The sequence below is a fragment of the Tamandua tetradactyla genome, chromosome 7, assembly GCF_023851605.1.
Source record: "Tamandua tetradactyla isolate mTamTet1 chromosome 7, mTamTet1.pri, whole genome shotgun sequence".
NCBI lineage: Eukaryota > Metazoa > Chordata > Mammalia > Pilosa > Myrmecophagidae > Tamandua > Tamandua tetradactyla.
In genome coordinates, this window is record NC_135333.1 from 163,875,422 (window position 1) to 163,900,359 (window position 24,938).

Below are 24,938 nucleotides of genomic sequence, written 5' to 3' on the forward strand. Positions count from 1 at the left end.
AACAACTTATCAACAGTTGAAGATACCAGTATGTGGTATCCTCCTAAAGAAACTTGCCTCCAAATTTTAAGCAGGAAAGTCACTGGAATAATTTTTGAAAAGAATTACAATCCCATGGAATTTTCATTTTTTGTACATATGTAAGAATGAATGTATTTAAGAGTTGTGTGCATATTGTTCATAATGTCTGTGTGCTGATCTTCAAAACAATCAATAAAATCCCAATTATGAAAGAAAAAAAGACAACTGATAAATTGGAAGAAAATATTTGTAGCGTCTATCAGAAACAAAGAAATAATATTCTTAATATATGAAGAACTCTTGAAAAACAAGGAAAAAAGAACCAAAGAAAACAGAGGGAAAAAATGAGCAGACAATTCATAAAAGAAATAAAACATAACATGCATCTACTTATTTGTAGGAGGGAGAGGTGGAAGGACAGAAATGAATTAGATTGGTTACAGGGAGTAGGGCAGGTGGGTAAGAAAGGATGAGGAAATGAGAATGGGATAGAATAGGTGAGGGAGGTGGCACTTTTGGAATATACTTTTAACGATTATTTCACGTGGTCAAATATATTAATAAATAAACTCAACAACGAGGTGGGGGCACAAAATGGAATAAAACAGAAACAAATGAGCTTGTTTTAATAAATAACCATAATTAAGAGAGCTTGGGTGAGAGAAGACCTAACCGGAAAACAGTACTTTGATTACACAGTATAAGGCTAAAGACAAAATGAACTGCACACAAATATTATACACTAGTTAACAGGTTTGTTTTTCAGAGTAATGAATTAGCAATTCCAAAACTATGGGTGGTCTAAGACTGAGGAAATAAGTAAAATATATTATAGATAATGAGAAAATCAGGTTTCTTACCATCAAAGAAAGGACTTAAAATAAGAAAAGAGGAAAGGCTAGAATGAACTTCATGACATTGGGGAGTTATGAATAAAAACTCAAGATTATTAATATATTTGAATATAGAGAAATATATAAATACATATAAACTATGCATTTTCTGTATACATAAATATATTTCCTAGCTCAGTCCACTGAGAGGGCCTCGAAGCAATGACACCAGCTTCAATAAGCATACCTAGAGCTGAGATTTTGGTTTCTAAATACTATTCTCTGATAAAAGGAATCAGAGCACCTTGGAGAAATGGTTGATTCCAGGGCTTATGAAGAGAAAACAAAAGATGAACCTAGACCATTTCGTGGTGCCACAAAATAAAGAAGGGCTCAAAAAATGATAGGGATAGGTTAACTTGAAAGAGCTCCCAATGGGCAAATATGAGACAATTTGAGCAACAAAATAAATTACCGTAAAAGATTATAACACATAGAATAAAATAAGAACCATCATAAAGAATCTATGACCCATACTGGGATATAAGTAAATATAACACCTAGAGAAGGAGGAAAAAAAACTCGTTCAGTAGTATTTCAACCAATGGAAAAATCACCATTTGGCAAATACCACAGTAATTGTTTCAGGTAAGAATTATCAATGGATGTTAAAATTCACGGAAGAATGTATGAGAAAGTATAATACTACATATTTCAAAGGATTATATATTTATAATTATATATTTCTAAGGAAAAAAGAAGTAATTTTATGATGAAAATATCTGGGAGACATTGCCTTAACCAAGTGACCAATGTTAACAGTCCAATAAGGGGACAAATCATGAGCCTCCTGATAGGCTGAGGAGGACATAACAGAACTTCTGTGTTATTTCTGCTAAAAGTACGTGGCCTGATTTAATCACGTAGAATATAAGACAAATCGAAGGACATTCTAGAATACAATGGACCAGCACTCTTTGAAAGTATTAAGGTCCTGAAAGACAAAGCAGAATACAAATATTTCAGATTAAAGAAGACTAAATAAAGGCCTCACGTGATTTGGATTGGACCCTGGACCAGAAAAAGTATACCAATGGGACAACTGAAAAAATATGAGTAAAGTCTATAGGTTTGATAATAGTGATGTTTATTTTATTTCCCGATTGTTTTTCATTTTTTGGTTTTGAATATCATACTATTACTATGAAAGATGTTAACATTTGAGAAATCTGGGTGAAGTTATAAGGGAATTTTTTTGTACTACTTTTACAACACCTTGGTAATTCTGAAATTATTTCAAAATGAAAAGGTTAAAACATATATATGTATAGATATATATAACCTAATACTCTGAAGTTCCCTTCTGGCCGACTCTTCTGCCATCTGTGAAGCCCGCAATTTCTCTTCACACTGATCCTTTTCAGATTGCCTCCAGACATCATGTTCCACTTTCATTTTCTCTAAATCTGCTAATTTGTTCTCAAGTTCTAGCCTAAAACAGATGACAATTATGTTATAAGAACTACAATAAGGATGACATGACAGCAAAAATGCTTTCATATGCAAGGAGATTTAACACAAAGTAAGGTAATTAAGTACTTACTTTTCATCTTGTAATGCCACAAGTTTTTGATAACCTTCTTCCTTAGCAGTTTGTACTTTACGTATTAATTCACGATCCTTTTCTACTAAGAGTACTCTGTGGTGTTCAACAGCTGATTTGAGTATTTCATTGTCTGACTGCAATCCTAGTTTTTTTTTTGTCAAGGAGACAAATGTACTGTATTCAACGTTATCATCAAGAAGAAAAACCACAATTAACAGTAAACATTCATAAACTAGTAAGACAAAAGAATATAGAAAATAAGTCCCTCTGGATATGTACTCTCAAAGATTCTTACAATATTGATAAACTTTCCTTAAAATGAGAAAAACTTTTCTTAAAATAAGAATCAAACAGACTAAAACTCAGAGTTAATTCTTCTGTCGAGATTGTATTTAAAATATATACAAAAACTTTAATAAAAATTATATTTAGATTTATATATTAAATAACTATGACTCATTTGAATTTTGAGAGCTGGAGAGATCCATTTGGATGCCATCCAAAGACATTTAAACACTGACTTCACCAGAAGAAAAGGGTTCTGTGGCATAGGCCCCAGACAGCATCATAACAAAGCTGGATGGAAGCAGAATGAATAAAATCACAGAACCCTTCAAAACCCATGATTCTAGCAGAACAACATATAAATAACATGAACACCTCAATTTTTTCCAATGAATTAAAAAATCTTTTGCTTCCTTGTGAGGCAGTAGCAAATATTTTACAGACGGAATCACTAAAGCAAAAAAGTTAACATCTAACACAAAGTTAAAACAGAATGCAGAAATCTATCTTTTTAAGTTTCTAAGAAAAAGTACTCCCTAACTCTATGCAAACCCATTTCTACCTCAAGTAGAAATTAATAATGAAAACAATTATTCATCATAAGCTCTGCTTTGAAACTCCAGAAGCCAGTTGAATTACAGACCAACCTGAGGACAGTTAGAGGACAAGGGCAGCTTAGTTAATCATACTTCTAAGATGGTTAGGAACAAGATAGAAGCAATTTAATTTCTAAAGAATCTTGATGAGATGAACATTTTAAGACTAAACTGGGACTTGAAAATAAGCCTAGGCTGAACTAGGTTTCAATAACTGGGTAGGCTATACATCTAAAAAAGGGGGGCCAGGAAACCACCTATGTTTTAAACTTAAAAAATGATCTGGGACTAATAACCACATGCTCCAAATAGACTTAAAACTTATAAACCCAGGAAGTATGGTATTGCATTTTTATATTTATATATTAATCAAGTAACTATGACTATACAGAAAATTGATTTTTTTTAAAAGTTTAAAATCACAGAATTAATAAAACGTTCAACATATAAACAAAAACATTCTATATATAAGATTAAATTCAATTAAGCTGAAAATCTGGAAATAAAAATTCAGGTTGATTGATTTCAATTATTTTTTTTGGAGTTTACATCTGAAAATACAGTCAATCCTCATTACTCACAGATTCCCTATCAGTTAATTTGCCTATATGCAAATAAACCTGTAAACCCAAAATCAATATTTCTGGCACTTTCAGTTATTGGCAGACATGCACAGAGTGGAGAAAAATTTGATTTGTCTGACATGCACCATCCCAGCTGAGAATGAACATAGGTGATGCTATGCCATTTTATTTGAGGTCTATTACTGTCTACCTTTCCGTGGTATATTTAGTGCCAGGTATTTTCTATTTTTGTGTTTTTTGTTAGTGATTTCACCTTTTAAAATGCCCCTCAAGTGTAATGCTAAAGTGCCACTTGTGTCCTAACTGCAGTAAGGCTGAAATGTGCCTCATGAGTTACGTACTGTTGACTCTGAGTTCAATGTTAATGAACCAACACCTTATTTAATGAACTTCAATTACATGCCCCCTAATGTGATTTAAGATTAAACTTGCTTAAATTTATGCTTTGTTTAAATGTTGCTTTAAAATTTCTGAATGTAATTATAGTGTTTCTAGATGAGGTTAAAGGGGGATAGCTAAAAGGCTGGCAAAACAATCATTCCTAGAGAATGATTGCATTGCACATTTAAGGAGGAAGCAAAAGACATAGGGTATCTTTAAATACACATAAAACAACTGATGGGTAGGGAAATTTTGTGACAGACTTACAGGAAACTAATCTTGTATTTGCCCTAGGGGCAATCGTTCAGCTTTGCTAATTCAATGCTCAAAGCAAATTTATAGAGCAAAACTACTGCGAATAAGGAGAACCAACTATAATATTAAGAAGCATGAAAAATCACATATTACCATCCAATTCACTTTGAATCTTATTCCTTTCTCTTTCTAGCTCACTCTTAGCTCTTGCTGCTTCCAGTTTGATGTCTGTTATTTCTAGTTTGTTTGAATGTTTAAGTTCTTTTACCTGTTAATAATTAGAAATTGAAGTAATTATTGGTCATATTCTTGCCATCGAACAGTGGTTACCCAAAAACATAGGTAGAAATGGGAAAATGCTTCAGTGGAGAGTACAGTGTACAGAATCCAGCAAAATCATATAAAAATTGGAGTTAGGAATTAGAAACAAATTAGGTCCAAGAACTAAAGAGAGCAAGGATGGGAAACAGGAGTATCTTATTAGATGAGGCTCCATTTATGAAAGGTCCTGAAAATTTGCAAGGAATAGTTTAATTCAAAATCCTCACTTAAAGAAAAAAAGAAAAAAAAAGGCGTAGACTGTGCTGCCTTTGTACTACTAACTACAAAAGATGTATCCTCCTAAATTAAATTGTAGATTTTAAAATGACACTATATAAAATGGCTACCTTGCACTGACATCAGTTTTACATTTTGAAATCTCTTTTCTGAAGTTCTTTTCTGTTAAAGCAAGTTCACGGAACAATGTTTTAGTACATAAAAGCAGCTAAGAAATTGTATTTATCTTAATAATTTAAACTTTCTTTAGCTCGAGTTTTACTACATTATAATTTCATGGACGGACAGAATTTAAACTAAAAATGGTTTAAAAATTTAAAGAAATACAACAATGAAAATCCATGACAAATGTAATTATAACCTGCTATTATATACTAACTGTAATAGGTTAAGAATGGCATAGCTGTTCATTAACAGACCACACAGTAGCTGCTTTAAATATGATGTGGAATATGATGTGGAAAGTTAGAGACATCTTATTTTACAGAAAGTTGATTCATTTCATGGTAACTTGAAGTATAACTACCAAAAAAAAAAAAAAAAAAAAAAACAATTCTTATTCATTCAACTTCCAAATTTACTATAATGAGAAAACATTTTTAGATAAACAATAATAACTGAAATGGAAAGAACACTGGACAAGAAATCAGACAACTGAGAACTAACTTCCAGGCATCATTGCTATTATATCAGTAATATATGCTTAAGCAAGTTACATTTTTTCAGCACTGAGATTTACTAATCTATGAATCTAGAAGATCTTTACATTTTTCTTCAATTCCAAATTTCTACAATTCTAGAAAATGAGTGTACTTAAACTGGTAGTAAAGTAACTGCTAAATTTCAAAAATACATTCAAAGGAACTGTTTCATTTATTAAAAATGAAAAATGTACAAGGAAATTATTTACACAGAAAATGACAAAACAGTAGTGCTTTTCTATGAGTACCGTGGACCAAATCTCAAATAGACATAATAAAGTTGCTTTTGCTTCCAGATCCCTGTTCTTAATCTTTATTGTGATTAGGCCTTTTGAAAATCCTAAAAAAACATGGAACCTTTTCCTAAATAAAATATTAAAATGCTGCATATAATTTCAAGAGACACATATTCTCCTTTAGCTTCTTTGGGCTAAGCAATGCTGTTTTTCACAAAATGTCATGTAGATTCAGGCCTTTACATTTAAAACTTTCCTTTGACACAAGAGCACCGAGTATTCAGAGATTAATACCTAGTACTACCAACAAAACTTCAATGTTAAAATATCAAAGATGGCAATACTGTGCCTTTCCCGGGGGTTCAGAAGCTGTTAGATTACAAACAGATACATACACACACACAAACAACAAGTACAAACAAAGAACAGAAATACAACTGAAAAAAATATATCACTCAAGAAGCTCTGGATGCAAATACCAATGAGGTGGCACTTAAATTCTGTTCTAGTCTTTTGGAAATGTTTAAGATGGTATGACCACATTAACTTACTTAGCTAAAAAGATGAAGTCTGGTGGGATGGATTCCTTAAAACAGTATCTTTTAATGGAGTTCTCAAGATCAAATACCTTATGAGGTTACTTGAAGAATTTTATCACATTGACTGTAAAACATCTTTAAGGTCAGCCATTGCAGGTCATCTTTGGCAGTCCCTTTTAATCTAAGATATTGAGAATCAACAAAGCTATAAAGCTTTGTTCTAAAACAAATGCTTACTAAATTTGAATAACTTAGACAAACATACAGGTGTTCCTTTGCAATGCAAACAATCCTTTGTTGCAATTGCAAAATTTCAAGTTACAGAGAAATCTATGACAGTCATTTTTGAAATATTATTTTAAAATTTATCCTTCCAATGGAATCTTTTTACATGCAAGATTTCAAATGAACACTTGAGTTCTCTAAAGTTGTAGGATGGTTTTTAATACTCCATTTATATGCAAAATAATGCAAGTGTGGCTTTAAAAAGGCAACTCAATGCGTGTTGAGAAAGTGCAAGAGAAATAAATAATATACTGAATTGCACTTACTCCTTCAGCAGAGTATGGGATAAACAGACATTTTAAATGTTCTAACTCTAAAAATAAACAGCAATAGAAAAGAATATAGATGGGAAAAGAGAAATTGGGATCAGGAAACAGGTGGATTAGACAACTCAGGTAAAAAGTGAGCAGGGGCATACTTGGTGGCCTCTAGGAGAGTCAGACGCCACAGTGGAGCCCACCAAATCCAGTGTTCTGTTGTTGTATGTAAGGTTCAGGCTATTACAGCAGTATCTGTCTGGCTACTCAGGTACAGAACCAATACTTTTGGGCATCTAATAATTTTTTTACAAAACTGAAAACAACTCATACTAGAACTGGAAGAAAAACATGAGAAAATTTCCTGTATCTTGAATTTACTTCTTTGTTGTTTTGTATCTATTCCTTTGTATATTCTTTAATTGTAGGCATTCAAAATATATATGTGTGTGTTGTGTGTTGAATAAATAACCTACTTTCCATTAACTGGTAAGCAATCATACTTTTAACTTATTTTCTAGTATAATTTACATAATTTTAGCAGGCTAAAAGAGATCTTAGGTTTCAGCTAAAATAATGCCTCATTTCACCTATGAGGAAATTGGACCCCAAAGATTAAAGTGACTTGCCTGAAGGATACATACACAGTTTACTGCTACAGTAAGAAACCAAACTAGTCTACAGGCTCAAAGTCCTGTATTCTTTGTTTTCTCATTTTATATACTCTATCACTAGTATATAAATCACTGCCATCTTAATCATCATTTTTATCACCAGCTACTATTCACTGTGTTCAGTACTATCTTTAATCTTCACAAAAATCTTAAAAAGATAAGTAGTGTCTCATTTAACAGTTAAGCAAACCAGAGTCATACAACTCTGTGTGAATGCTGCCTGAGGTGAATGAGTCAGGATTCAAAGATAAATTCATCTGATTCATAGCCCATGAATTATTCCACTGAACTTCACTATTTCCTCCAAAATGGAAGTTTTTAATTTCTAAAATATATCTGGATTTCAACCTATAAGCTAGAAGACTGTATTTGAAATTAAATCTTTTTACAATGAAAAATCTTATTTGCTTAATTTGCATTTATTCTTTCTAATGACAGCCATGCCTACTGAATTAAATGAGACACTGCTACAAACCCACTTTATAAAGTGTAAAGTATAGAAATTAAAACAAAAGTTAAAAGCATCACCACCTGCAAATTTAGGAGTATATGTCTGCCACAGAAAAAAGAGCACAGACTATCTCCAAAGGGGGCAGTAATACGTGATGAACATACTATGGTTTTAGCTTTACAGGCACAGAAGTCCAATTCTGTTGCCATTTAAAGAAGACTCTCAAGGTTAGACTCACATTAGTAAGGCTTATAAGAAATGATGACCTATAAAATCAAGATGACAATACATTAATTATGAGAAAAAAACTAGAACAGTAACTGGAACACTCTAAGTCTAAAGGACCAGTGTATTCTCTCTATACAGACAAAACTACATGGGAGTCAAATAAAAGTTAGAAGTTGCCTGATGATCATGAAATCAAAATGAAAGGAATGAAGCGAATTGACTGTTTAATGGCCACAGACTTAAAAAGATTGGTGGATTCATCTCACAATAAAGATAATCTTTTCAATGAGACCAGAATACTTCAGTTCTTCTGACTAGAGCTCACTCTCCTCTCTGCTTCGTCTCAAGCAATTCCGTCACCAACACTATGATGAACACACTGTTTCTTTAGGAAGTCCATATTCTTCTGTACAGTAAATTCTGACTGGTCTGGGAGCCATTCTGTTTTTAAGGTGACATTACATACCCTGCACTGACAGAAAATGCAATAATTTCACTGACTCAGAAATCGGTTTTAGTTCCAAATTCATAGAGATGCCCCAATTGCTATTATACTGCTGTATAATAATAATAGCTAACATTTGAGTGGTTATATGGTAGATCTCCTGCTAAGTGATTTATGCATCTCATTTAATTTTTGCCATAACCCTATAAGGTGGGTATGAGCACAATTTTATAGAGGAAGACACTAAAATTCTCAGAGATAAAGTAAATTGCCCAAGGTCACACAGCTAATAAGCGGAAGAACTGGAATTTGGGTCCAATCTGCCTGAATCAACAGCTGGTATTCTTATTTACTACAGTATTCTATAAAATACTTCTTTTACAGCTATCTTATTTCTGGTTTCTGGATTCCTTATACATACACTGCATTTGAGGGGGAAAATCCTACAAGCTTCTGGATAAACGTGTATTATAAGATGTTTCTGGAATACTGAAAACATTACATTTCTTTTAAAAAAATAATGTAAATGCATATCATGCTGATATTAATTTATTCATTTAAAAAGTATTTACTGAGTACCTACTATGTGTCAGCACTGTTCTAGGAGCTGGAGATACAACAGTGATGAAAGTAATGTCCTCCCTGTCTTGGAGCTTAATTGGGAGTATGAGGAGAAATGAAGAAACAAATAAACAAACAAATGAATAAATTTATAAATATATCAGATGGTGTTAAGAGCTATGAAAAAAAATAAACCAGATAAAGAAGATAGAGAGTAGGGAAAAGGGAGGGAGAAGACGCTATTTTATAAAGTGGAGACAGAGAAGAACCTCTCTGATAAGTAATATCCGAAGGAGGAGCCACGCCCTGCATGCATATGCAGAGACCCTCAGGTAGATGTACGCTTGGGCAGAGTGAGGAGTCCAGTAAGACTGGAGCAAAGTGAGCGAGACGGAAAACGATGGTGAAGACCTCAGAAAGGGAGAGAAGCCAGATCACTTGGAGCTCTAAATGATTCCAAATACGATGAGAACTCTTTGGAAGATTTTAAACAGAAGAATGACACGATTGCCGTTATGCAGAAAAAGCCTCTATGTGGTCAAGAGTAGAAAGTAGAAAGACCAATTAGAAAGATATTCTAAAAATTGAACTTGGAGAGATTATGGCTTAGATGAAACTGGTCATACTGGAGATGGTGACAAGCAGTCAGATTTTTCATGATTTGGAAAGTAGGCTAAAAAAAAAAAGATTTCAATATAGGAAACTAAGCTATTTAAAACACTAAATTTCTTTGCCTTACACATCATCAAGATTTCTAAAGAATAAAGGAGAAGCACTAAACAACTTACTTTACTGGTCAATGTATTTACTTCTCGTTCAGCTTTATGCAATTTACTTATTAAAAAAGTATTTTGTTCATTGCTTGATTGTAGCTCTTTTTCCAAGCGTTCAGACTGTAGTTTAGCTGACTGTTTTTCAGCCTTTCATTAAAACAAAATGACATTTTAAAATTTGCTCATAATTTTTTACAATTATATCTAAACAAAATAAGCATTATTTAAAAACACATGTATAATCATGCTACCAACTGTCATTTAAAACCTCAACAATGTATATATACCAAAGTAACAAGCGTTTTCTCAAACTATACAGTAGAATTCAAATGAAAGATATTTGTTACACCAAACTAGAAAAAATAGTAAGTTAGATCCAGAAATAAGTTCTATCATCAAACTACAGTAGCACTGGATTCATCTTAAAGCTTACCTACCTGGCAGTGTAGTTGCCAGAAGATTCGGGAGAATCAGGAAATATGCAACAAAGATCTGGACAAACCACATAATAGCAACCAACACAATAAAACCCATACACTTCTCTCATGAGAGCGAGAACCAAAGGCATTTCCTTGATATCTATTTACTCTTATTACTGACATAATTCCAATAACCATGTTCTGGGGTTTTGAGTTTACAGCAGATATGAAAAGACGTTTTAGAAGACAGAAAAGAGGGCTCACTGATACTAGTAAGAAGTGAGAAAAGGAAGTCTAAGATCAAAGAAGATTTTTTTTTTTTAAATGTACAAAGAATTTAAAAACCGCAGCTATTGTGGCATCTCTTGAAGTACAGGCAAACAGCTCAATAGTTCTTGACTTCATCACGTAATTAAGATTCTTGATGAAGTTGTAAGTTGTCAAGAAAATTTCTGGTTGGTAATATCCATACTACTCTTAAATTAAGGAGGAAAATGAAAAGCTTTAAAAGATATTTCTCCTCAAAACAGTTAAATGAAAAAACTTTGGCATCTAAAGGATAGGCTTCATTTTTTTAACATCTTATTTCCTATATATCTTAAATATGATAAGGAGTGTAGTCAACAAATAATTCAGAAAAACTATTTTCTTCAAAAGTAAAATGCTATTATCTGGGCACAATGATAGCCAAGAAACTCAAAGATGTGTGCTGTTACTTGCTTATTTTCATTTTATCTGGTATGTTTTAAAATTAAAGAGGCTCTTTTGAAACTGTCAAAAATGGACCATCTGTGATTACTCTAAATGACTCAATGGCACATTTCACATCGGGACATATACTATATTCCACAACAACCATCCCACTTACTCTGTCACAGTGGGAATCCATTAAGGATGGAAGGTTGGGGACATAGACAGTCTCACCTTGAAGTGCCTCATGTCTAAGGTCCAATGATACTGACAACTTTGGTTCAAGAATCTAGCAAATACTGTCAAAAGCTTCATCCAAGACATAAAAAGATGACTTCTACTCTTCAAAACATATCAATGAACTCACTATGCTAACTTGCTGGCTGGGAAAAAAATTCACCATTTAGATCTGGATATTGGATTTTAATGACCCATGAGGTGCCCACTAATTTCCCTCCAACCCAAATCATTTCAAAACTACTGCTACCAAATTGAAAAATATGTTTTATTACTCAAGTAAAGAAAAATGTGTTTAATGTTCAGTAATGTTAGGCACTAAGAACTTTTAAGAGTAAGCCTATCTTAAAAAAAATGGAAACCAAGAATTTTCCTAAGGGACTATTTCTGGGTAGAACAGCCTGGCTCTGTCAACTCTTATCTTTCTCAAGTGAACTCAAGGAACTAATTCAATGGCCAAGCTGAATTTTATTACTATGGCAAAAAGCTGTTATAACAAAAATAAGTATGACATTTCTAAGCAAACAGGACTTATGATTTTAGGTATTCAAATGCCAGTATAAAGAAATTACTAATAGGAAGAAATTGTCCTGTCCAGTTTGAAATGACATCAGTCTTCAGAGACTAAAACCCATTTTTTGGGAGGATCCTACATATCCTAACCAGTGCATTATAAGTGTTAAATCACTTTAGATAGGTGACTTGACTCCCAAAGAATAAATAACCCCTTTGTAAATTGGTAGCATAGCTACTGCTTATGAATCAATAGCTTTCATCTTTACAAAAAGAATAAATACTCTTGGGATTCCACAAATGCGTCAGCATTACATTGGTAAGCATACATTTATGCTATGAAAAATCAAAAGCTTGTCAACTGCACTTTTAAAAAGTATGCCATACTCTACCGGGAAGCAATTAAAACCTTACCTCCAGGGATCTAATTGTAGCCTGCATCTCAGCCAACTGCCGTACCTGTATTCTTTGGACATTTTCTACCTGAGCACCAGAATTCTCTTTTTCAGCCCGTAATTCTGTTACTTCAGTTTCTAAACCTTTTAATTTCTGACACAAATGGACTTTTTCTCGAACAAGTTGCTCTACTCGTTTGCTGTCTCTTGTAGGATCAATGCTAAGGAGCTGGTTATGTAGTTCTTCTTTATCTTTCTCCAATCCTGCAATCTAATAATGATTTGAAAGAAAAGCACAGACCTTAAATTACTGAATTTTCAGTCATGAACAAGCTTTACAGGTCAATAAAACAACTACATAATATGAAAGCACAGGTGGTAAAATGGAGCATATGAAGGAAAAAAAATCTAAAATGTCACGTTCTTCATTCTGTACTCTGTTTGACTCAGAGGTGGGGGCAAAGACATTGCCCTATTTTTCTTCTATCTCCCAAAGGTATAGGGATGATGCTTAATCAGTTGCTAACTAAAATTCAAAATTATAAATCATACCATAAAATAATTATTAAAAATATGTCAAGCATTTAAAAAGTCATCAGAAGATTATGGGGGTTATAGAAGATCAATATGTTGACTACTGCTAAGCTTTGCCTCATGTGGCAGCAATTTATGGGTTATATCTATACTAATAAAATTATCTATTCAAGGTGATTTAATTTACACGAAAGCTGCTTGTCTGTAAATAAATACAAATGTGATTGACAGTCATTTTTAAATGACAGCTGAGAGTTCATTATAGTCTGGGTTATGGTGATGGCCTCATTCGCAGTTTTAGGTTCAAGAAAAAACTGATAATCTTTATTTACTCCAAGGCATATCGAAAAAAGTCACAGGAACTTGCAGAGACACTGCTGGTCTTCTCATTCATGCTAAATATAACTGCCAGACCTTGTGGGCTGATAAATCAGTGGGTTCCAAACTGCTTCCTAGCTTCTCAGGCACTTCACAAGCCGCTCACTTTCACCTCTGGGGATGAGATGGTCCAAGCAATTAGGGTAGAACTCGCTTTTCTTTCCTGATTGTCCCAAGTACCTACCCACTACCACCACCATCAAATCTCTATTGTTAACCAGAACGGGTCCTCTTTTTAATCTCTTTTGTTATATATACATACTTTCATATGTTTCAGTTTAAGGAAGGGATTCAACTGTTTAAAAAAAAAAGTTGAAAACCACCACTATGAACAACACCAGGGGTTGTTCATAGCTGGGATAAACTTAAAAGGTCCAGCCTAAGTCAAAAAGGACCCTAAAGCAATGCTCTGCAACCCAGGCAAAAGAGGCGCAAAAAACCAACTGGATTGCCTTACAGAGCTATCAATGAATGTGGGTACTACATTTCTTAATCTGTAAAATAAGAAACTAGACTGGAGGTCCATTAAATTCCTTTTGGCATGTAGTGATTTCAATTTGTTTTAGACATGCTGAATTAAAGATGCCAATGGGAAATCAGGTAGAGCTATCTAGCAGGCAAATTAATATCATTTTTTCCAAAAAATAAAATTCATCCTAAAAGGCAACTGCAATATTCAGAGTCAAGTCCTCCAAAACCCAGCAAATCACTGTCTCTTTGCTATTTCTCCTCCTGCCCCTATATAAACCTTATTCCTGGGTTTGGTCCCTGACTACATTTTATTCTTCTTATCTTCTTTTCTTCAGTTAGCTGGGGGACTCTGCTCTTCTACTATGGCCTCAGTTAAAATGATGAGCTTGAGCTGGATGATCTTTAGGATCCCTTTCAGCTTTCAAAAGCGATAACTTGAATATGGTTTTGATGTGCTATATCAGAGGTGTCGGCAGTTCATCTAGGTCAAGAGACAATGTGTAACCCAAGTTCAGATAAACATGCTCTTTAATGAATAGTTACTATTGAACAAGTACTAAGCTAAGTGCTTTCCATGCAAAATTGCATTTAATAAAATTATCTCTTGTTGTCCCCATTTTATAGCTAATGTTCTTGACCAGCGTGAGTCCTAGGTTTTTGCTTTCTCTAGTAGTTTTCACAGGTATTTATGTAGAAGTGATAGCTGAAGCTATGGGAATGGATGGCAGGTAGCTAAGGCAGAGTCAGGACTGGACGCCAGGATTAAATTGCAGAGCTCACTCTCAAATTGTTACCATCAAAACCAGTGATTGTTGCCTTCTCCTAACTCTTCTATTCATTTAATCATTCATGCAACAAATATCCACTGAGTTCTTGCTATGTTCCAGGCACACAAGTAGACCGTGATAATACAGTAGACATTCAAACACAAAACCTCTGCTCTCAAGAAGCTTACTTTTACTTCTTTTTAATGTCTGTTTTTAAATTGTTTTTTCCTCTCTATTTTTTTTGGGGGGGGGGTTCTGAGTTATTTTTTGTGTGTGAAGAATAACATGTGGTAGTTAAGTTCAGCTGTCAACCTGACCAGGTGATGGTGTGTCGTTCTGTTGCTGTGGATTTAAATTATTAGTTTGTGAAACTCATCTACGGCTGATAACATCTGCAGTCTCTAAGGGGCGTGCCTTCCACAATCAGTGATGTTTAATTTAATTCATGGGAAGCTTAAAAGGGAAAGCTCAATGCAGCACCAGCCCAAGCAGCTCAGAATATCTCATCTCAGCCCAGACCTTTGGAGATGCAGAAAGGAATCACCCCAGAGAAAGCTGCTAGAACCCAGAAGCCTAGAGAGAAGGCCAGTAGAGATCTCCCTGTGCCTTCCCAATAACAGAGAACTTCAGATGAAGAAGAACTACCTTTCCTCTGAAGAACTATGCATTTTTAACTAAATAAATCCCCTTTTATTAAAAGCCAATCCATCTCTGGTGTGTTGCATTGTGGCAGCTTTGGCAGACTAGAGCAAACATATATACAAAAAAGCAATAAATTTCAAATCAAACAAAAATTAGTTACAGAACAAATTTCAGAGTTTGGTATGCATTACAGTGCCACAATCTTAGGTTTTTCCTCTGGTTGCTCCAGAACACTAGAGGCTAAAATATCAGTGTAATGATTTAGGAGTCACATTCATTTGTTAAATTCCATTTGCTCTTTTCTACATCCACCTTCTCTTTTGAACTTTTAAAAAATTATTTATTTTTATTGATATATATTATATATTTACATACCATGTAATTATCCAAAGTGAAAAATCAATGGTTTATAATATCATTATATAGCTGTACATTTATTATCACAATCAACATTTTTTCCTTTTTTGTGAAAAACAATATATATTTAAAAAAACAATAAATTTCAAAGCACATTGCAACAATTACTTGAAGAATAAATTTTAGTGCTTGGTATGGGTTACAATTCCACAATTTCAGGTTTTTACCTCCAACTGATCCAAGACACTGGAGGCTAAAACAGATATTTATATAATTATTCAGCAATCATACTCATTTGTTAAACCTTACCTTCTCTGTATAACTCCACCATCACCTTTGATTTTTCTACTACTCTTTAGGGATAATTGGGTTATTCCCATTCTAACTTTTTTACATTGGAAGAAGCTGTCAATAATATGGGATGGGGGATGAAACTAGTTGATGCTCTGGAGAGGCTGGCCCCTTAGCATTTTAGGACTTATCTCGTCCGGAGACCCATCGGGAAGTTGTAGGTTTCTGGAAAGTTACCCTAGTGCATGGAACCTTTGCAAAACCTTATATCTAGGTACTCTTTAGAACTGGCAGGAATGGTTTAGGTTGGGGGTTGGCAAGTTATGTTAGGTAGCAATGTCGAACTGAAATATGCATAAAACTGACCTCTAGAATAGCCGCTTAACTCTATTTGAACTCTCTTAGCCACTGATACCTTAGCTGTTACACTTCTTTTCCCCCTTTTGGTCAGGATGGTATTGTTGATTCTAGGTGCCAGGTGCATCCTGGGAGTCATTTCCCATGCCTCCAAGGGGACTTTCACCCCTGGATGTCATGTTACACGTAGTGGGAAGGGCAACAGTTTCAACTGATCTTTGATAAGGTAATCAAGCCAATTCACCTAGGACAGAGCAGCCTCTTCAATAAATAGTGCTCGGAGAACTGAATATCCATATGCAAAAGAATGATAGAAGATCCATTTCATACCGTATACAAAAATTAACTCAAAAATGGATCAAAGACCTTAACATTGGAGCTAAGACCATAAAACTTCTAGAAGAAAATGTAGGGAGATACCTTATAAAACTTGTAATAGGAGGCATTTTCTTAGATCTTATACCCAAAGCACAAGCACTGAAGAAAGAAATGGCTAAATGGGAACTCCTCAAAATTAAACACTTCTGTGCATCAAAGAACTTTGTCAAGAACGTAAAAAGGCAGCCTACACAATGGGAGACAATATTTGGAAACCACATATCAGATAAGGGTCTAGTATCCAGAATATATAAAGAGATTGTTCAACTCAACAACAAAAAGACAAACAACCCAACTAAAAAAGAGGCAAAAGACATAAACAGACACTTCTCAGAAGAGGAAACACAAATGGTTAAAAGGCACATGAAAAGATACTCAACTTCCCTGGGTATTAGGGAAATGCAAATCAAAACCACAATGAGATATCATCTCATTGATAGAATGGTCATTATCAATAAAAAAGAAAATGATAGGTGCTAGAGAGGATGTGGAGAAAGAGGCACACTTACCCACTGTTGGTGGGAATGTAAAATGGTACAACCACTGTGGAAGGCAGTTTGGCAGTTCCTCAGGAAGCTAATTATAGAATTGCCATATGATCTGGCAATACCATTGCTAGGTATCTATTCAGAGGTTATGCAGGCAAGGACACAAACAGACATTTCATACTATTATTTATATCATCATTATTTGCAATTGCCAACAGATGGAAACAGTCCAAATATCCATCAACAGATGAGTGGCTAACCAGCTGCAGTATATCCTCAGTATATACAGTATATACAACGAAACGTTACACAGCTGTTAAGACAGAATAAAGTCAGGAAGCATGTAACAACATGGATGGGCCTTGAGGACGTTATGCTGAGTAAAATCAGTCAGAAACAAAAGGACAAATACTGCATGGTCTCATTAATATGAACTAACATTAATGAGTGAACTTGGAGAATTTCAGTTAAGAATACAGGTTTTCAGGCGATAGAAATAGGGTAGACATTGGGTAATTGGTGCTGAAGGGATACAGATTGTGCAACAGGACTGATTGTAAAAATTCAGAAATGGAGAACACAATACGACCTGACTCTAGCACAATAATGTAAGTACAGTGAATAAACCTGAATGTGAGAATAATACAGGGAGGAGGGCTGGGGGCACATAACGAAACCAGAAGGAAAGATAGACAATAAATATTGAGATGGTATAATCTAGGAATGCCTAGAGTGTACAATGACAGTGATTAAATGTGCAAATAAAAAAAATGTTTTTCCATGTGGAAGAAGAAAGGAATATCAATATTGCAGGGTCTTGAAAATAGATAGTCATTCATATTTTAAAACTTCAACTTCTGTGTGAGACTAAAACAAGAAATGTTTATTTAGTACAAAATTCATATTCTGACTAGTGTATTTCCTAATTTAACTTATATGGACAGTTTAACTGAACACCATAAGTACATGGAACCTTGAATAGGATATGAGATTTTGTTGGTTTACGCAGTTTAGTGTGATGCCCCAATAAATAAATCCCAGAGTGATATGAACATTAAATAAAGAGTTATTTGCAGGGTCTCCTTGGGGGAATGGGAAAAAAGGGGGGGAAATTCAATTTCCCCATTTGGAGAATTCCTGACATTCTAGCAGGCAGTGGAGACAACAAATCATAGGCCAAGCCCTCAATCTTGGGGTTTGCCCCTGTGAGACTTATCCCAGCAAAGAATACGCTAAACCTACTTGAAATTAAGCCTAGGATTGGGCGATGGTGGCTCAGTGGCAGAATTCTCACCTGACATGCTGGAGACCCGGATTCGATTCCCAGTGCCTGCCCATGCAAAATAATAATAATAATAATAATAATAAGTCTAAGAGTCACCCCCAGAGATCTTTTGTTGCTCAGATGTGGTCTCTTTCCCTAAGCTGACACGGCTAGCAAACTCACTGCCCTCGCCCCAATACGTGGGACATGACTCCCAGGAGTATGGACCTTCCTGGCAACGTGGGACAGAAATCCGAAAATGAGATCGGACTTGGCATCAAGGGATTGAGAAAACCTTCTCAATCAAAAGGGGGAGCAGAGAAATGAGATAAAGTGTCAGTGGCACAGAGATTTCAAACACAGTCAAGAGTTTGTCCTGGAAGGATTCTTTCTTTTACTGGAGATATGCAAATAAAAAAAATGATCATGGTGATGAATACACAACTATGTGATGATATTGTGAGTCATTGATTGTAACCATGTCAAGAATGTTTGTATGTCAAGAACTAATTTGTGTACTTGTTTGTTGTTTATAATAAAAAAGTGACAAAATATATATATATATATACTCTGGAGTGTATCTAGGTATTACATTAAGCCATACAGGATTAAAGGCCCTCATTCTTATTCTGGGCTCCTTGTGTTTAGACTGGTTAAATGATCTATCCAGACAGGCTGAGTTAGATTATGTGCTATAGAAAATTTTTTTCAGTTCTGGGAAAAGTAGATCTTTCCTCCTTTTGTCTCAAAGAGCAGATGAGGTTCTAAGATATAGACAATGTCTTCCTTATCCCTTTATTCTAACTACCTTAATCCTGAACGGATCAGCTTCGTTCTTCTAAGGAACTTACATTTAGTCACGGCCATGACACTACTCTTGCCCCAGACATTTAGGCCTAGATCTAAGACACATTCTCAGCAATTCCCTTTTCCTCCACTCTCAATCAAATTCACATGGCATCTTATTCCTTAATATTCTCAATCTGTTGTTCTCTAAATCCTTATTTTAAATTTTCAAAGGGCTTTGCTTGAACACTGTTTATGGCATTTATACAAGACTGCCTCATATTAAGGTTACCTCCACATTAACTTTATTCTCTTCTAGACCACAAACATGCTTGACAGGAAAGATGTTGTTTTAATCAATTTTTTTTTATTAATTAAAAAAAATTAACTAACACAACATTTAGAAATCATTCCATTCTACATATGCAATCAGTAATTCTTAATATCATCACATAGATGTGTGATCATCATTTCTTAGTACATTTGCATCGATTTAGAAAAAGATATAGCAAGACAACAGAAAAAGAAATAAAATGATAATATAGAGAAAAAAATAAAAATACAAAATACAAAAAATATATATAAAAAAACAGAAGAAACAAACAAACAAAAAAACTATAGCTCAGATGCAGCTTCATTCAGTGTTTTAACATAATTGCTTTGCAATTAGGTAGTATTGTGCTGTCCATTTTTGAGTTTTTGCATCTAGTCCTGTTGCACAGTCTGTATCCCTTCAGCTCCAATTATCCATTATCTTGCCCTATTTCTAACTCCTGATGGTCTCTGTTACCAATGACATATCCCAAGTTTATTCTCTAATGTCGGTTCACATCAGTGGGACCATACAGTATTTGTCCTTTAGTTTTTGGCTAGTCTGACTGAGCATAATGTTCTCTAGGTCCATCCATGTTATTACATGCTTCATAAGTTTATTCTGTCTTAAAGCTGCATAATATTCCATCATATGTATATACCACAGTTTGTTTAGCCAGTCGTCTGTTGACGGACATTTTGGCTGTTTCCATCTCTTTGCAATTGTAAACAATGCTGCTATAAACACTGGTGTGCAAATGTCCGTTTGTGTCTTTGCCCTTAAGTCCTTTGAGTAGATACCTAGCAATGGTATTGCTGGGTCGTATGGCAATTCTAGATTCAGTTTTTTGAGGAACCGCCAAACTGCCTTCCACAGTGGTTGCACAATTTGACATTCCCACCAACAGTGGATAAGTGTGCCTCTTTCTCCGCATCCTCTCCAGCACTTGTCATTTTCTGTTTAGTTGATAATGGCCATTCTGGTGGGTGTGTGATGATATCTCATTGTGGTTTTGATTTGCATTTCTCTAATGGCCAGGGACATTGAGCATCTCTTCATGTGCCTTTTGGCCATTTGTATTTCCTCTTCTGAGAGGTGTCTCTTCAAGTCTTTTTCCCATTTTGTAATTGGGTTGGCTGTCTTTTTGTTGTGGAGTTGAACAATCTCTTTATAAATTCTGGATACTAGACCTTTATCTGATATGTTTTTTCCAAATATTATCTCCCATTGTGTAGGCTGTCTTTCTACTTTCTTGATGAAGTTCTTTGATGCACAAAAGTGTTTAATTTTGAGGAGTTCCCATTTATTTATTTCTTTCTTCAGTGCTCTTGCTTTAGGTTTAAGGTCCATAAAACCGCCTCCGATTGTAAGATTCATAAGATATCTCCTTACATTTTCCTCTAACTGTTTTATGGTCTTAGACCTAATGTTTAGATCTTTGATCCATTTTGAGTTAACTTTTGTATAGGGTGTGAGATACGGGTCCTCTTTCATTCTTTTGCATATGGATATCCAGTTCTCTAGGCACCATTTATTGAAGAGACTGTTCTGTCCCAGGTGAGTTGGCTTGACTGCCTTATCAAAGATCAAATGTCCATAGATGAGAGGGTCTATATCTGAGCACTCTTTTCGATTCCATTGGTCGATATATCTATCTTTATGCCAATACCATGCTGTTTTGACCACTGTGGCTTCATAATATGCCTTAAAGTCCGGCAGCGTGAGACCTCCAGCTTTGTTTTTTTCCTCAAGATACTTTTAGCAATTCGGGGCACCCTGCCCTTCCAGATAAATTTGCTTATTGGTTTTTCTATTTCCGAAAAATAAGTTGTTGGGATTTTGATTGGTATTGCATTGAATCTGTAAATCAATTTAGGTAGGATTGACATCTTAACTATATTTAGTCTTCCAATCCATGAACACGGTATGCCCTTCCATCTATTTAGGTCTTCTGTGATTTCTTTTAACAGTTTTTTTGTAGTTTTCTTTCTATAGGTCTTTTGTCTCTTTACTTAAATTTATTCCTAATATTTTATTCTTTTAGTTGCAATTGTAAATGGAATTCGTTTCTTGATTTCCCCCTCAGCTTGTTCATTGCTAGTGTATAGAAACGCTACAGATTTTTGAATGTTGATCTTGTAACCTGCTACTTTGCTGTACTCATTTATTAGCTCTAGTAGTTTTGTTGTGGATTTTTCCGGGTTTTCGACGTATAGTATCATATCGTCTGCAAACAGTGATAGTTTTACTTCTTCCTTTCCAATTTTGATGCCTTGTATTTCTTTTTTTTGTCTAATTGCTCCGGCAAGAACCTCCAACACGATGTTGAATAATAGTGGTGACAATGGACATCCTTGTCTTGTTCCTGATTTTAGGGGGAAAGTTTTCAATTTTTCCCCATTGAGGATGATATTAGCTGTGGGTTTTTCATATATTCCCTCTATCATTTTAAGGAATTTCCCTTGTATTCCTATCCTTTGAAGTGTTTTCAACAGGAAAGGATGTTGAATCTTGTCAAATGCCTTCTCTGCACCAATTGAGATGATCATGTGATTTTTCTGCTTTGATTTGTTGATATGGTGTATTACATTAATTGATTTTCTTATGTTGAACCATCCTTGCATACCTGGGATGAATCCTACTTGGTCATGATGTATAATTCTTTTAATGTGTTGTTGGATTCGATTTGTTAGAATTTTGTTGAGGATTTTTGTATCTATATTCATTAGACAGATTGGTCTGTAGTTTTCTTTTTTTGTAAAATCTTTGCCTGGTTTTGGTATGAGGGTGATGTTGGCTTCATAGAATGAATTAGGTAGCTTTCCCACCACTTCGATTTTTTTGAAGAGTTTGAGGAGAGTTGGTACTAATTCTTTCTGGAATGTTTGGTAGAATTCACATGTGAAGCCGTCTTGTCCTGGACTTTTCTTTTTAGGAAGCTTTTGAATGACTGATTCAATTTCTTTACTTGTGATTGGTTTGTTGAGGTCATTTATTTCTTCTTGAGTCAAAGCTGGTTGTTCATGCCTTTCCAGGAACCCGTCCATTTCATCTAAATTGTTATATTTATTAGCGTAAAGTTGTTCATAGTATCCTGTTATTACCTCCTTTTATTTCTGTGAGGTCAGTGGTTATGTCTCCTCTTCCATTTTTGATCTTATTTATTTGCGTCCTCTCTCTTCTTCTTTTTGTCAATCTTGCTAAGGGTCCATCAATCTTGTTGATTTTCTCATAGAACCAACTTCTGGTCTTATTGATTTTCTCTATTGTTTTCATGTTTTCAATTTCATTTATTTCTGCTCTGATCTTTGTTATTTCTTTCCTTTTGCTTGCTTTGGGGTTAGTTTGCTGTTGTTTCTCCAGCTCTTCCAAGTGAACAGTTAATTCCTGAATTTTTGCCTTTTCTTCTTTTCTGATATAGGCATTTAGGGCAATAAATTTCCCTCTTAGCACTGCCTTTGCTGTGTCCCATAGGTTTTGATATGTTGTGTTTTCATTTTCATTCGCCTCGAGATATTTACTAATTTCTCTTGTAATTTCTTCCTTGACCCACTGGTTGTTTAAGAGTGTGTTGTTGAGCCTCCATGTATTTGTGAATTTTCTGGCACTCCACCTATTATTGATTTCCAACTTCATTCTTTTATGATCTGAGAAAGTGTTGTGTATGATTTCAATCTTTTTAAATTTGTTAAGACTTGCTTTGTGACCCAGCATATGGTCTATCTTTGAGAATGATCCATGAGCACTTGAGAAAAAGTGTATCCTGCTGTTGTGGGATGTAATGTCCTATAAATGTCTGTTAAATTTAGCTCATTTATTGTAATATTCAAATTCTCTGCTTCTTTATTGATCCTCTGTCTAGATGTTCTGTCCATTGATGAGAGTGGCGAATTAAAGTCTCCAACTATTATGGTAGATGTGTCTATTTCCCTTTTCAGTGTTTGCAGTGTATTCCTCACGTATTTTGGGGCATTCTGATTCGGTGCGTAAATATTTATGATTGTTATGTCTTCTTGTTTAACTGTTCCTTTTATTAGTAGATAGTATCCTTCTTTGTCTCTTTTAACTGTTTTACATTTGAAGTCTAATTTGTTGGATATTAGTATAGCTACTCCTGCTCTTTTCTGGTTGTTATTTGCATGAAATATCTTTTCCCAACCTTTCACTTTCAACCTATGTTTATCTTTGGGTCTAAGATGTGTTTCCTGTAGACAGCATATCGAAGGATCCTGTTTTTTAATCCATTCTGCCAGTCTATGTCTTTTGATTGGGGAATTCAGTCCATTAACATATAGTGTTATTACTGTTTGGATAATATTTTCCTCTACCATTTTGCCTTTTGTATTATATATATCATATCTGATTTTCCTTCTTTCTACACTCTTCTCCATACCTCTCTCTTCTGTCTTTTCGTATCTGACTTTAGTGCTCCCTTTAGTATTTCTTGCAGAGCTGGTCTCTTGGTCACAAATTCTCTCAGTGACTTTTTGTCTGAAAATGTTTTAATTTCTCCCTCATTTTTGAAGGACAATTTTTCTGGATATATAAGTCTTGGATGGCAGTTTTTCTCTTTAGTAATTTAAATATATCATCCCACTATCTTCTTGCCTCCATGGTTTCTGCTGAGAAATCTACACATAGTCTTATTGGGTTTCCCTTGTATGTGATGGATTGTTTTTCTCTTGCTGCTTTCAAGATCCTCTCTTTCTCTTTGACCTCTGACATTCTAACTAGTAAGTGTTTTGGAGTACACCTATTTGGATCTATTCTCTTTGGGGTGCACTGCACTTCTTGGATCAGTAATTTTAAGTCTTTCATAAGAGTTGGGAAATTTTCAGTGATAATTTCTTCCATTAGTTTTTCTCCTCCTTTTCCCTTCTCTTCTCTTTCTGGGACACCCACAACATGTATATTTGTGCGCATCTTATTATCATTCAATTCCCTGAGCCCCTGCTCAAACTTTTCCATTCTTTTTCCTACAGTTTCTGTTTCTTTTTGGATTTCAGATGTTCCATCCTCCAGTTCACTAATTCTAACCTCTGTCTCTTGAAATCTACCATTGTAGGTTTCCATTGTTTTTTTCATCTCTTGTACTGTATCTTTCATTCCCATAAGTTCTGTGATTTGTTTTTTCAGACTTTCCATTTCTTCTTTTTGTTTATCCCATGCCTTCTTCATGTCCTCCCTCAATTCATTGATTTGGATTTTGAAGAGGTTTTCCATTTCTGTTCGTACATTCAGAATTAGTTGTCTCAGCTCCTGTATCTCATTTGAGCTATTGGTTTGTTCCTTTGACTGGGCCATATCTTCAATTTTCTTGGTGTGATTTGTTATTTTTTGCTGGCGTCTGGGCATTTAATCAGAAATCCCTGAGTGTGGGACCCAGCAT

The 24,938-nt window shown here is 34.7% G+C and overlaps 1 protein-coding gene across 4 annotated transcripts in view; it reads right to left on the bottom strand.

Annotated features, from left to right (window-relative positions):
- Positions 1 to 24,938, bottom strand: part of CEP83 (centrosomal protein 83) — a 182,495-nt gene that overhangs the window by 47,510 nt on the left and 110,047 nt on the right. For 3 of the 4 annotated variants that reach the window (XR_013155868.1, XR_013155867.1, XM_077111613.1), the window contains exons 6-10: positions 12,543 to 12,794; positions 10,285 to 10,416; positions 4,715 to 4,829; positions 2,458 to 2,602; positions 2,197 to 2,346 (exon numbers count right to left, since the gene is read on the bottom strand). Coding sequence is in view for 2 of the 4 variants with exons in the window: in XM_077111613.1 (XP_076967728.1) it covers positions 2,197 to 2,346; positions 2,458 to 2,602; positions 4,715 to 4,829; positions 10,285 to 10,416; positions 12,543 to 12,794 (794 nt within the window). In the remaining 2 variants the exon portion in view is untranslated. The remainder of the gene's footprint in view (positions 1 to 2,196; positions 2,347 to 2,457; positions 2,603 to 4,714; positions 4,830 to 10,284; positions 10,417 to 12,542; positions 12,795 to 24,938) is intronic. The other variant, XM_077111614.1, reaches the window with a different exon arrangement.